Source organism: Bacillus rossius, chromosome 2 (assembly GCF_032445375.1).
Source record: "Bacillus rossius redtenbacheri isolate Brsri chromosome 2, Brsri_v3, whole genome shotgun sequence".
Classification (NCBI taxonomy): Eukaryota; Metazoa; Arthropoda; class Insecta; order Phasmatodea; family Bacillidae; genus Bacillus; species Bacillus rossius.
This window is the reverse complement of record NC_086331.1, coordinates 65,284,893-65,300,467: the sequence shown is the minus strand read 5'-3', so window position 1 is coordinate 65,300,467 and position 15,575 is coordinate 65,284,893. Positions and strand designations below refer to the sequence as shown.

The 15,575-nt window shown below is 36.7% G+C and overlaps 1 protein-coding gene across 3 annotated transcripts in view; it reads right to left on the bottom strand.

Moving 5' to 3' along the window:
- LOC134529339 (septin-1) overlaps nucleotides 1-11,758 on the bottom strand; it is a 217,303-nt gene extending 205,545 nt beyond the window's left edge. Inside the window, exon 1 of one of the 3 annotated variants that reach the window (XM_063363296.1) lies at nucleotides 11,492-11,758. In XM_063363296.1, the coding sequence (XP_063219366.1) occupies nucleotides 11,492-11,515 (24 nt within the window). In that variant the 5' untranslated portion in view covers nucleotides 11,516-11,758. The remainder of the gene's footprint in view (nucleotides 1-11,491) is intronic. The other 2 variants (XM_063363297.1, XM_063363298.1) reach the window with 2 other exon arrangements.
- Between the last annotated feature and the right edge of the window lie 3,817 nt (nucleotides 11,759-15,575).

The window sequence follows — 15,575 nt, the reverse complement described above, 5'->3', positions numbered from 1 at the left end:
TAGTACAGTCGCTTTACTGTAAGCAGTATCAAAATAGTTGAAACTGATTGATGGTGAGGCCTAATTCCTCTTAATTTTAAATACTAAATAGTATGGAAAATAACTGACAATTGTTTTTTTTACTTATATGACAATTCCCCTGTGTTTTCCAGGTTTCCAAGACACCTTTACAAATCCATGAGTTTTCTCTGTTTTACATAATTACCCTGCCTGCAAGAACCCTGCATAAAACAACCAAAAACCAAAATTAAACAACTGGTGAACACTCACCATTGTCAGAGCAAGTACATGTTATTTGCTTTGAGTATAAAATGGAGATGTTCACAACTGCCTAGAACCTTTGGCGAAACATGTATTCCGCAAAATACCCAACATAACAAGAAATTTGCTCACCATACTGGGTTAGGCTACATTCTGCCTCACCACACTCCCAGAAACAACAGCCATGCTTACATTAAGAAATAAAATAGTAAAATAAAACCTAAAAATTCTCTAGAAATCAACACACTCAATTATACTCAACAATGAATTCAATTTGACGATTCTAGCTTCCATCTCCAACCATTGGCCACTACATGGATCAAAATACCTATTAAAAAACTAACATCAACAAATTGGAAATAATACAAACATGTAAAAATTTTACATTAATTGAAGAGCAAGTAACTTAAAATATATTTTTTTTATATAATTGCAATCACATACACATTCATAAAATAACATAAGCCATTTCCACACCAGGTTGTCAACACAAATATGTAATAAAATTTTCCTAACTTTCACTCACCAAAATTTAAAATTTCCCAGACAAATTTTTAAAAATGATTTACCCATTTTGCAATTTCCTGAAACTATAAATAAAATCCATCCTCTGTCATTACCAAAGCTGATGTAGGTCTCTCTACACTTTATTTTATTTAGAACAGAAACTTGCCACACCATTTTTTAGTATGTTTTGACTATGCACTTATTCCCATCTGGGAATAAATGCTTTCATAGTTCATAGACTGGGGCATACATTTTCCCTTTAAATTATTATGGAAAATTCCCTGACTTTCCAGAATGTGGACACCCTGCATAGTAAAATATCACAATTGACACAAGTACCATCAAACGTTTACCTGGACTCAAACATGGCATCGGCCGAATCACCGCACAGGCGAAAGTTAAATGTTTAGTTACATATGTATTTTATGTATTTCTTATAAATATCTGAATGTGCTTCAATATAATTATTAATAAAATAAGAAAATGAATAGGTAACTCAATTCCAGGTGTTTGACTTTTCATTGGGAGTGACGCCCCCAAAATAAACCATTACTTTTTAAATTGTGTGAATAGTTGGTTTGGTTAAGTTACCTAAATAAGTTGCATTAACTTTTAATTTTTGTTAATGGTTAGTTAGCTACATTAAAAAAAATAATTAAATAGAAAAGATTTTACAGTATGACTTTACAGTATTTTTATTGGGTAAACGTTCGGTAACAGGGCTTTTTAGAACGAAAAGAAAAAATTGTAAAACAAGGTTTTCACACACTACACTCATCCATAAACTTACCCTGAGAGGATGGTTTTTTAATTCCTCCTGTTTCGTGAAAAATAACAGTTGAAAGCTTACATTACAATAGGCCTACCTGTGTTTTCACACTGCCACCGCCATTCATTATTTATCCGCGATAATTAACCCTGCAAGGAAGTTTCTTAATTCCTACTGGTTTGTGAAAAAATAACAGTTTACAGCTTACATTAAAATACCTATGTAGTCACGCAATCGCTGACATTCATTGTTTGCGTTTAAAGTGTGGGTTATTTTAGATTTTTTTTTGAGAACTCTGTACCTGAAAGCGAAAAGGATGGAAGTCCAGGTTTAGCCATTTATGAGAACTATACATTTGTTTGATCAGCATTTCAAATGCCATCGAATGAACATAAGATGGAAGTCCAGAAAAATTTATATCTCCTTAAATTCCAGTGCCTAAAAATGGAACAGCCAATGCTCTTCAAAGCGAAAAGGATGGATGTGGGACTACCATCAATTGAGCACATTCTACAAAATAACTGAGATGGAAGTCCGAGAATCATAAGGATGGTTGTCCAGTATCAGAATTTTATATGGACTACCATCTAGCTGCGGAATTACAAACTAACCACAAGTAGTGAAACAACAATACTGGAAGTTTAGTAGAATGGTTGGTGGTTACTAGTATTGTGTGTTAATGATGTATCAACAATTATTGAATCTTAATTTGATTGAATTCTGCCTTTATTATGGAGGTAAGCAATGTTTGTTTGATATAGTATCTTAGCCAGAGTGTAGTATTATTTGCATGACAGTCTTAATAATAAACATTATTTATTTCCCGCTAAAAACAAATGCTGCTTTTCCCTGATCGGCTGCCTGCCTTAATTTTTCACTTAAGAATGATTTGTCCCGTTAAAATACTCAAGCCATGGACTGAATTTATATTTGATAACATAAATTTTACTTATTGTGTTAATTCTTAAGCAAGTAAACATGTCGTTTAAGTTTTCAATATTGTAGGCCAAGCTTAAGGCACACAGAATGTTGTCTAGCTGTAATAACAACATTAAAATTAAGTTGGTCTAAAGTACCTAATACATCAGTAAAGTTTTTCATTTTGCTTTCAATAATTTGTTATGTTATGCGCGTATGTAGCATCGAGCTCTTTGCAGTTTATGTGGGTATGTTAACTGGGTGCTGGTTTTATGCTTTTAGCAAAAACACGTTTCTGTTCTTTTTAGGGATCAACCATGGTGTCTAGAGGAAGGCGAATGATTGACGCAGTACTAAAAGGTGTCACAGTAAAGAACATACCAGTGAAAAATCCATCTTTAGGGATACAATGTAATTCACTGGCAAATATTGATCAGCCACTTGTGGTAATAAATAATGAAAACCCAAGTGGTAGTGTAAATGAAACTGTTACTGAAGGCTCTTGTGATATGTTACAGCCTGGTGATGACTTATACAATTGCATCACAGAGTCACTGCCAAATTTCGATGACACTATTGAGCTAATGCTTCCCATTCTTGAAGGAGAAACATTCCCTGAATATGTAAAGGTGCCTCTCGAAAAAGAACCCCCATCTCTTGAAGTGCTTCTTGAAGATGAAAGCCAAAATTTTGAGAAAGAGATGTCACCCATTCAAGAGGTGTCACCCATTCCAGATATGCCACTCATTCAAGAGATACCACTTATTCATAAGTTGCCACCCATTCAAGAAATGCCACCCACTCAAGAGATGCCATCCATTAAAGAAATTCCACACACTGAAGAGATGCTACCTACTCACGAAGAAATGCTACTTCCTCAGGAAGACACACTAGCACTTGAATCAAACAAACGTGGAAGAAAACGTTCCAGACACCCAGACAATTGGAAAAGGAACATTTGCAAGAAAAGACGAGCTGGTGGAGATGAGTATACATCCCGATCTGGAAAGATTGTTCCAAGCAAAGTTCTTGGCCAGCCCTGTAACTGTAAAAAGAAATGTTATAACAACATAGAAGAGAAAGACAGAGGCGAAATTCACAAAGTATTTTGGAATCCTAATATGACATGGGAACAGAAAAAACAATACCTTGCCATGAATATTGCAGTAAAGCCTATTGCGAGACATCGCCCCCGTAACAACAACCAAGAGAGCCGGCGAAAGCATTCATAAACATTTTCGCTTTGTGTACGTGGGAAAAGCATATGTGTCTGTAAAGAAATGTTTAAGAGTACACTATCCATAACAGAAAAATTGATACAAACTGTTCAGAAGCAGAAAACAGAAAACCCAGGAGACATTATTGACTCTAAGTGTTAAGTACATTGTGGTCAAAATATAACACCAGATGAAACTAAGAACATGATTCGTAGACATATCGAAAGCTTCCCAACATATGAATGCCATTATTCCCGAGAAAGATCAAGCAAGAAATACTTAGGTTCTGATCTATCAATCAATAAGATGTACAGTCTATACAAAAGTAAATGTGCCGAGGATAATGCATTTTGTGCATCTGAAAGCATTTACAGAAAAGTATTCAATAATGAGTACAATCTTGGATTTCATTTACCCAGTAATGACACGTGTGACACATGTGATTCTTTGCAAAATAATATTAGGAATTCTGAATCCCAACAAGACACAGATAGGTTTACTGTTGAACTTACTGCTCATCAAGAAGAAGCTAGTATACGGTACAATTTGAAAGCCACGGACAAGGAAGAATCAAGATCATCTCCCAACAGAATAGTCCTAATGGTGGATCTTCAGAAATGTCTCCCTACACCTTATCTAACAAATAATCAGTCATTTTACCTGAGAAAATTGTGGACCTTCAACTTTACCATCTACAATGCCACTGATAGAAAATCGTACTGTATGCTGTGGGATGAAACACTTGCTGCACGAGGAGGAAATGAAATGGCATCGTGCATCATTAAATGGGTTGAAGATAACCTTGATAGCTCCACAGAAGAGATTAAAATATGGTCTGACAACTGTGGAGGGCAGAACCGAAACTTTAATATGGTTATGTGTTATTTCTGGATACTCCACAAGCACAGTAATATAAAACAAATAACACACAGGTTCTTGCTCCGTGGCCATACCCACCTTGAAGTGGATACAGTTCATTCTGTAATAGAACGTAAGAAAAAAAGGTTACCCACAATGGAGATTCACGCCCCACATGACTGGGCACAGTTTATTAGAGAGTGTGGGAATGTAAGTCCTTTTACAGTTCATGAAATGGAGATGAAGGATTTTCTTAATGTGTCAGGTCTCTCCTCAAGTATTGGTTCTCCACTCGTGATCCGCAAGAAGAATACACACAAGGAACCTGTTCTAATATCGAAAATGATAGAAATGGTAGTAAGGTCCAGTAATATTGGCGTCTTGTTTTACAGAACAAACTTTGCAGAGACTGATTACAAAACTCTTGACTTAAAAAGATATGTCCGCAAGCAAACTGTCGAGTTTCCTGCTAGTCTGGAATGTGTACGAACAAAACCAAAAGCAATAACAGACCAGAAATATGCCGACTTGCAGGTACTTATGAAATGGGTAAGTAGAGTCTATCATGACTTTTATAAGAACATCCCCCACTCTGGTCTGGTTTCTGATAGTGTTTTCATTGAACAAGAGGATGAAAATGACTGATACTAGCGTCCACCCGCACTGTGATCAGCAACATTAGTCAGTGATATGGTTTCAAAAGTGTTTATTGAACAATATGATACAAGGTGTAACAATTGTATGTATGTAATCTTTATATAAATTTATTGCAATTCTTTTATTTAAAATTTTTATTTGCGTGTATTAGGTACAATAACAAGTTATATTTGCTACCCGAAGTTGTAATATTATAATAGCCATGGTGATCAAATCAGGATTATCAAATTATGGACAACCATTATTTACATTCTCATATTAGAGGTTACTAAGGATGGAAGTCCTAATTCACTAACAATATCAAGTGAATAATAATAATAAAACTGTTTTAGTAAACAAATCAGCAGTTTTTTAAGCAAGTAAAATATATTATTAACTTATATTAACCTTTGGTGTAAACCATTATCTTATTTTAAAATAACTGTTTTACAATTAGTGACTTGGTTTTAGGTTTTCTTCCTCTACTGAAAAATCATGTTTCTGTGACTTCCATCCTTTTCGCTTTCAGGTACAGAACTGTGGTCAATGTAGGTGTTCTAATAATGAAATTTGTTTAAATAACAACTATATTGCAGTTGAAAGGAATTTTTAAAGCTATTTCATGTTTGCTGTTTTATTAAAATAAGTATGTAATTGTATTTATTATGAAATATTTTGTTGCATTGCATTTAAAGTATGTACTATTGTCAGTGACGTAACGAATTAGTCTAATGGGAGCCTAAAATTTTAATTTCATTGTTACCATCGTTCATTTTCTGTGAGGAATACGTGCTGTGCACTGAAGTAGCTGACACACTGAATTTTGCGGTCTTTCCAGCTGGCATATATTCTGTGTTTGTTATGGCTGATGTTTCATGTATTAAAGTTAATCCCTGGATTCTGGAGGCTTGATCCTAATGGCATGAAACTATGGTATATGATGCTTGCTGTTTTAGTTTTTTAGTTCAGTACATCACAAAATCCTGCACATGAAAGAAATTGCAAAATAAGATGAATTAGGGTGATTGTACCAATTAATGAACATTTAAGGCAAATCCTGATATAAAAATGCTTTATTAGTATGAAATTATTTTTCTGAATGTTATGGTAGGTTTTTTTGAATTATTAAACATCTGCACTGAAGTAAAAAAAATATATGAACTAGCCTACTTCAACAATGAACATAATATAAGAATAACTAATTTATACAAATAGTGCAAAAACACCAGTGACTGAACACTTCATTCCAAATACTGAACACACACTTCCCAATGAATAAACAAGTGTTGAGCAATGCAAGATAGGCCATTAATAGGCCTATGAAGTAAAGAAATACAATGTCAAATCATTAGCAGACCTTAGGCCTACATGCTTAAAAAGTTAAATAGGCTACATGAAACACAAAGTTACGGAATTTAGATACATATTTTGATGCTGCAAGGTAACATTGATTTGTATTCTACGTGCATCAATTTTCTTTGATTTCAATATCATCTCTAAAAATATATTTTATCCTGTCTCCTGCACTTTCAATAAGTGGTTGTGGCAAAATTGCAACAATATCGCTAAAACTTATGTGTGAAACATCACTATCAACAACACAAAATGTTCTATTGTTTTCTGTTGACTTCAATCCTACAACTTTAATTTCTTCCCCTTCCACCTCCTGTGTCACACATACATACTTGTAGTACTGTCCTACATTCTTCTTTGCTCCTGACTTAAACTTAACCAAAATATATGTGCCAGGGATAACATCTTTTCTCTCCGAGTCTTTATGAAATTCTGCTTGTGTCTCAGTAGGCCTACTTGTAACAGTAGTTGTTTCACCAACTTTGTCTTTAGTCTTTCTTTGTTTAATAGCCGGTCTATTATCCACTGTTGCGTGTAGTCTTTTCTTTCGATTTTTTTTTTCTTGCTGGATTTTCTGTTTTGCCTTCTTTTCGTTTTCCTTCTTAACCTGCAATTCATGCCATTTGTTTGAAGATATTGCATATATTTGTTTTTCTTTCTGTACTCTTTTTATTGCTTTTTTCTCATTAACTCATGGCCAGTGCAAGTGCTGCTCCCACAAATCTATTTCTTGGTCACTTGTTTTCTCAATCTCCTTTTCAGTTGCATTATCTTCATTACTGTGCTGGTTTCCATTTTCTTTGGATCTTTACAATCAGTTCGCAACTTATTTTCAACTTTTTCAAGTATCATGCTCATGGCGTCTTCCACAATGTCTCTTACACAGTTTTCTTCAGTACTTTTACTTTTGTTTGTGTATCCATCATCATTACACAGCATTCCAGTTACTTCTTCTTCCTCTACTTCAAGAACATTCAAATTTTTTCTGGTTTCACTTGGGATGTTCATATTAATTTCTTCTCTGAAACCATCATTACATGACAGTACAGTTGCTTCTTCCTCTACCTCAGCAATGTACAAATTTTCACTGGTTCCATATGTGATGTTTGTGTCATCCATACCATGAAAAACAATACCATAAATTTCAATTGGAAGGGAACCAATATCTAACAAGTCAGCCTCGGTTGTTAAAGTAATGTCGTCAATACCAGGAATGTCAGTGGCATTCAACAATTCACATTCGTCTTGATTGTTGGCATTCTGAGTAGCTTGTCTGTCATGGCCAACTTGACTTTTCTCATTGACTTGCTCTCTGCAGGCTTTCCAGACTTTGAATAGACTACTATTTGAAACTGGCAAAGAAGTATTTTCTTCTGTCTGCAAAAGATGTTCTGTTTTGTTTGGTCCGATCAAGTATTCAATAACTTTCACAGCTATTTAGAAGTCATTCTTTGTTGGTACGGTCTGCTCTTCTTGGCATCTTTCTTTGTTCATCTCGTGTCGCCTGTGAGAGATACATTTTGTGTAGTCAACATTTTCAGGAATACAGGGGAACAAACCACAATCTCTGAAACCACTAATTATTACATTTGGTTTCATCGCAGCATCGAAAGCTTCTTTAAATATATGAGCAAAATTTGCTTTTGTGATATTTCCGCAGGACTGTTTGTGAGAGTGATACACTTTTCTCCACATTACTTTTAAAGCCCGGAACACTGTCACATCACATGGTTGCAGTATGTGAGTTGCATTGGGAGGCAGGCAGTAGAGGATAATTTTCTTTTCAGCATATAATTCCGACACTTCCAAACTCAAATGAGATTTGTGACCATCTAAGAACAATAATATCATTGGAAACACTACTCCATTACGTGATAACCATGGCCAGAAAATGTTTGCTATGTACTCATAAAATGTACTCGAAACCATCCACCCAGAGTCCGATCTCCAAAAACCCCACTCTTCAGGAATAGTATGAGCAATGTTTTTTGGCAGCCGCATGTATGGGTAAATTATCATGGGTGGAATAATACTCCCATTTGCAGAAAAGCTGCTATTTCGTAGAAATTCTTTAAGTCTGTAGGTCCTAAAACTTTACCAGTCTTAGGGCAAAGCAGCATTCCAGTTTCATCACAGTTTATGATTCTTGCACCATCTTGTAAAACATCTTCACACCCCTCCTCTTGCAAATGAGTCCTGAGATCATAAAACCAGTTGCTAATTTGTTCTTGCGTCACAGAAGCACGACCCTTGGAAATTATTTCAGCATTTCTTTTCCCAATAGTAGGGTGTCTTTTAAGGAACAAATCCAACCACTTCCTTCCCGGCCTATTGTCTTTGAACTGTCTTCCGTCCACCACTATTTAAAACGGTCTGTACAGCATCTTGAACTACATCCGGGTGCATAGGAAATCCCAATTTTGCCTTGATAGTATCCACATTTCTAACTTCTGTTCATCTTTTGTTGTCAGCACAGTATCTGGACCCATTTTTTTTAATAGGAACTTTGCCCGTAATTTTGTCATGAAGTGTTCCCTTAGGAACACCATATTTTTTAGCAGCACTGTTCAAACTAAGGTTTCCTGCCTTAATATCTTCTAAAGCTGAAGTGAGGTCTACTTCGCTATACTTAAAACGTTCATATTTCTTTCCCTGGCTCGCGGTCATTTCCGAATTATCATCCATCTGGAAAGAAATGAGCAATCTCTTACTTTATATACAAATTTTGGCAATCTTAAGTACAGTAACAACATAAAAACACATTCAGAAGTGGTCTTGGTTAAAAAAATGATAAGTGTTCATTTACGAAAGCAGCTTTTCTAGTGAATAAACACCACCTAGTTTTGCTGTTAATTTACTGAATACATGCTCTCCAAGTTTGAGGTTAGACCTAATGTCTACTTAGACTTGTAGGCACAACCATACAGGAAGCAAAGCAAGGAAAAAAAAATATTTTCACTGCTACAAAGTAAATGAACACTTCAATGTTTTGGCAACCAGTAACTGAACTCCTTGAAATAAACAAAACTAAGGAGCAAATTACGTCAGTTTAGTAAGGAATTTGCTATTTAAAGGCTGCTTTAATCTACAGACATTAATCAAGTTACTTTATTTGACTGTTAGAATAAAAATTCCTAAGCCTAAAATTATGAAATAATCCTCACCTTAACAGCTGAGGCATTCAGGTGGCCATATCTACATCATCACTATTACCATTTAAGCTGTAAAGAAATTGGTGGCACTGTGTCACTTGAAATGACTGCACTGCCATCTATATGTTTACAAGAAAACTACAAAAAATTTATGGAACTATACAATCCAAAGATATCTTATTTTTTAAAGATAATCACAGAGGTTCATTCAATGGTACGTGTTCAGTAACTGGTACAATCACCCTATAATAGTTAAGTTGAAAAAAAAATCTTTTTTTATTTGACTTACAATCATAATTCTTTATTATATGACAATATTGTTATGTACAGGATCTTCCGGCGTACTGAATTAAAACAGCAAGCATCATGTACCACAGAATCAAGCCAACAGGATCATGCCAACAGTATCAAGCCTTCAGGATTAAGGGATAAACTTCAATATATAAAATGGAAGAACTAGCATATTTTTAACTCTCTATAGTTGGGAACATTTGTGCTAAACAAAGAGATACACGATCGCGGGTAAACAATGAATGGTAGCGGTAGTGTGAAAACACAGGTATTGTATTGTAAGCTTTAAACTGCTATTTTTCACAAAACAGTTGGGAGTTAAGAAGCAATGTTTTCAGGGTACATTTAGGGACATCTCTAGTAATTGAAAAACATATTTTTCATTTTTATTTACTTTTGGTTCCCCGAAGCCACGATGTCCAATGCTGGTATAGTAATGTAAGCTAGGCCTATAAACTATTTTTCACAAACTAGTAGGAATTAAGAAACCATCCCTTCAGGGTAAATTAAAGGATGTGTGTAGTGTGTGAAAACCAAACCAAATTTTCCAATTTTTTTTCTTTCTGTTCTAATAAACTACGACGTCCGATAATTACCATAAATTTAGGTACATGTGTAGTGTGCAAAAACCATGTTTTAAGATTTTTTTTCCTTTCTGATCTAAAAAGCAGTAATATCCAAGTATACCAAAAGTTCCGTATAACGAATTCAAGTCCATTCCTTGATCCTGATGGCATGATCCTGTATATTTTATTTTGATTATATGGTACATAATGCTTGCTCTTTAACTAAAACTTGTAATATGACAATGAATTACAATCATAACTTGAATAAAACAATTTTTGTTCATTCAACTTCAGAACATTATTCATTGCTACGTAACTACCACAAGTCTTATTTTAATGTCCTGGATTTTTCGAAGCACTAAATTAAAACGGCAAGCATCATGTACCATTAGCAATATTTACAGGATCATGCCATCACAATCATGGGATAAACTTGGATACGTGATATTGAACAATTACCCTTAATTGTAGCTTACTTAACCTAACCAACCATTTAAGCTATTTTAAGGTAATTAAAATGTTGTAAACCTGTTCATAATAAAGTATATTTTATGTAGCTAGCATAACCAACCATTCTCACAATATCACAGTATCCTTACCACTCGTTAAAATGGTACATAACTGGTAAATAACTTGAAATATCACAACAGCCTCTTAAAGAATGATTATAAAACATGTGAAAAATAAAAAATTTGGAAATTTTTTTTCCACGAATGTGGCTCTCCTTCAGAATTACCAAAATTATTTCAAACTTTTTTACTTTCATTATTCTTCTCACAATCTTCACATGATCATCAAAACCTCCTTATTAATCGCAATGGAAACTAATAGCCCTAAACAGTTAACTCAATATTACACCACTCACAACACTGCCACATGGCATAGTCGCCAAACTTTCAAGAAATGATATATATCAATAATTTAACGTACATACTACATATGAGGACGTAAACACATACTCACAGGTTTAAGAGATTCATTTGACATTGCTGCTAAGGTACAACTAAAAAAAAAACGTTAATTTTAATATTAAAATATAAAATCACACAAAAATCATACCGCTGAGAAAAAATATTTCTACTATAAACACTTTTTTAAGTAACAAATATTTATCAAATAACCGGCAAAATACTTTCAAACGTTTGAAAGGTGTGGTTATCCACCATTAAAAATATATATCTTTTTTTTTTTTCATAGAATACATATACACATTGAGCTGAGAACTGGAATGCCTAAGTTATACACATGGTTGAGGCCCTACCCGAACGCGACCAAGAATACACCTTCGGCCAACTTCGGGACTTTGTTTTTCTTTTAAAAAACGCGCGGGAATTTTGATTAGTGTATACATCTTTCAGGATAATTATATTTCTCTTTGTATGTATACCATGTTCAAATTGTTTTTCATGGGAAATTCAAAATCAGCTTTATATATTTACAGCTTTCAAATTAGCTTTTCTTTCCGGGAGGGTGCCAGACTAGCTTATGCAGCTAACTGTTGCTGTCGAGTTGGTTGTCGGCCCCAGCGTGGTTCACTAGGGTCGTGGTGGTAGTTGATTTACTAACTAGAGAAGTCGGATTACACTCCTCAGGTAGCATGGGTATCTGATGCCTAATTTAGTTAATGTGGCACTGGAAATCATTGTCAATTTGCTGTAACAGTTATTGGCATGCTACGGGTTGCGGTGTTACACTATGCGGTATACATTAAACTTTACCTTGACAAAAGTGTCTGATAGCTGCGTTATACACGGTGTTACAAGTTACACATTCACTCTGACAAAAGTTTATGATTGTTGTGTTACATAAATGTGTTACATCTAACAGCAGTCTTATTGGGGATTTGCATGGAGTCGGCCATGCCCGTGAGTTTTTGAACTACGACTCGAACGGGCTCCGTAAGTTGTGAATCTACCAGTGCTTGCAATGTCTTTGTTGGGGCCAGCAAACATATGCACGGCCACATTAAATTAAAATACTTACCTCTGGAGGAGGCCAGTCCCGTAAGTGTCGACCACCCGGTGTGGTCATGTGACAGGGTTACATTTAAGGCGGTCGATTTAAGCCCGGCTCCACAAAAATGACCCAGGGATGTAATGTTAACGAAAAAAAAATTAGAGGTGAGAAAGTCTGTAAAACAATTATCACAATATTTCATGACATGTGTGTGGAAATGCTAAGTTTTAATATTGTGGTCATTCACATAAAACTGATTTTATTATATTTGTGAGGTTCATAGTGTGCCAATATAGTGCATGACTATTAAGTGAATTATATGTATTATTTTGGAGTGTATGTCTCATACCCTGTCACGAACAAACCTCTTACTGGATACACAGAATATTGCATCTGACACTTTCATTAGTATTTATCAGAATGTACTACAATTCACCTAACAACTTCATGTAATATACTGGCATAGTGAATTAATTTAATCAGGCTTACACAAATTCTGTTGGCCAAAATAATAAACTATTATTATTATTATGCACAAATTACTAAATTCTGTTTCTCACTATAAAAGTGATTGTCCATAAAAGTGACGTCGTCCAGCCGAAGGCCACGCCAAAGCCCGACCTACAACCGCCAGTATCCGCCCTGCTAACGGAACGCACCCCTAGGAATGGCCCACCCGAGTCAGGCGAGACCCTGAGGACCAGGTAGAACCAAGGGCCATACATAATTAATCAAACACCTAGACCCTAATTCATTAAAAATCAGACCTAATTTAATAGTAACGCCACTTTGACGCCACTCCCGCTGCCTGTTTTAGCTTTTTAATTAATTATTAGCGTTGTGAAATATCTCAGGGGTTTTACGGGGGTTCGGCCTCGTGGCTGCAGGCAGGAGCACGTCTCGGAGTTTGAAAAAACGTTCAGAAATTACCTGGGCTGTTTAGGCCACCCAGGACGCCTTGTAAATGAATGGAAAACGGTTTACAGGACACTGCACTTTATTCAGTATCGAAACACTCATACGTCCCGAGACTGGCCGCGTCCGTTGTCGGACCGCTATGACACGCGTATCTCTATATGTGACGGTTCACGCGACCAGGATAGATTGCAAAGTTATATCAACAAGCTGAAACAGTGGCTTCACGTCCCTATGAAAGGTTTAGAATGTAAATGAATGGCTGTTGCCGAAACTTAGGCCGGCACGTACATAAGCAAGAGATTCTATGTTCAGGATAGTTTGCAGTCTAGCCTGCTACGGAATATTAACGTCTCTAACAAAGACGTGGGCACGCCAACTGAAGACGTACATGTAAAAGTTCCTTACACATAAAAGTTAGTCACATAAAATACACGTTACACCTTGCACTATAAAACGGAGAAAGTTACAAGACGAAAGTTAGTCAGTGCTATTCTCAACATTTAATACAGAGGATCTACGACGATAACGATTAATTGGCTAATCAGCCGAAAACTGCGTACCACTACTACGCGGTCCTTAAACTGGACATGGATTTACGTATGAAAAGTAAAGTTCCCTGGTGGGAAGAATTTAATAAATTAAGAGCCGCACGAAATATCGTGCGACTGGGTTGGGGTCGGCGCCGAGTTAATTAAAAGGTTTCCGAAAACTTACACTATTGATGAAATGTTGAAGAGATGCTAGAGTTGATGACCCGACGTTCGCGGAGCGCCCGACCCCTTCGCGCTCCAAACGGTAACTGAGCGCGAGACCGCCCTGCGGCCTCGCGCCTAACCACGTGAAACGCGGGAAAACCGACCCGGCCAGTTTTGGACTTAAAGACAAGTTACAAAATATATGCTTATAAAACCATTAGACATAATTTCCCTTACATAAATCCTCTTTTAAATTATTATTAATTTAGTTGTTTTAATTTGACAAATAATTATATATAAATAGTTAGGCGCATTGCCACACCCGGCCGGGCACTGACGTCGCCGCGGCGTTCGTCGCGGTGCACTTTCTTACACTTTGTGAAGATCACGCTCGGGCCTGTTCAACGCACTTCGGAGCCAGTGTTGTTGTGGCATAGCGACCTTTGCGGACCAGAGGGAGCACCGGCAGTTGGCGTCAACTTTTTATTAAAACCCCCACCCAAGGAAAGTGCGACGCAGGAGTGCCCGAGACACTCACGTGTGACATTACGTTAATACGTTTGTGAGTGTCTCCCTTGCGGCCATCAGCCTTAATAAATTATAGTGTTGTGTTAACGTAGATATTACCTCCCTGTTTTTATGTGTAACTAGCCACTAGAGCAGTCAGCAAGTGACGAACAGTCTCTGGTGTGACTTTTAATATTTAAACTAAATTGACATAATTTTACTAACACTAATTATTAAAGAGTATCTGTAAATCAGATTAGTTATTAATAATTAATGTGTAAATTTAGAGCTGCTCCCAGCTTCTTGTTATTAAAATAATTTCCGAATAACGGAACTTTAGCAACTTTGGCGCGAGAGAACGCTGAGACCTTCCCTCGCACCAAGGGCAAACGCCAGTATCGAGCGACTCGACGACCGGGGCGGACGTGCATTCCTTTCGGAGCCATCACCCTTTGTCAACACCGAACAGTACTTCTGGTAAATATAGTCATTCAAACCAAATCACTTTGCTTCGTAACGTTAACTTCCAGTGCGTCCCCGGTCCTATTACGGTGTAGGGCCTAACCCAGTCGCTTAAGTTTTAAACTCCCAGCAGGAGATATTACGCAGGGCAGTCCACTTTACGGCACGGGCAGACTCCTGCTAACAGTGAACTTTTGCTAAGGTCGAGTGCACAGTTACCGACGACAACTACGAGTAAACTTTGCGTCTAGTTTAACTGCGGGCCGCGATTCCCACGAGTGAATCCAGACGTCGCCTTGTTAACCATTTTCGGGATTGGCCGCCTCCAATCAACCTCCCTCTCAACCTCGACTGGCGTGAGGGCTTAACATAGTGACAGTGCATCAGAGTACTCATAGTAGACTAACTGTGAATTTGTAAGGTATGCCGTCACCCGACCTCTGTGAAAGGCCCGGGGGGTACCTGACGGGTGCTACTGGCGTCGCGGTGCTCTTGTTGTCCGGAGGGGC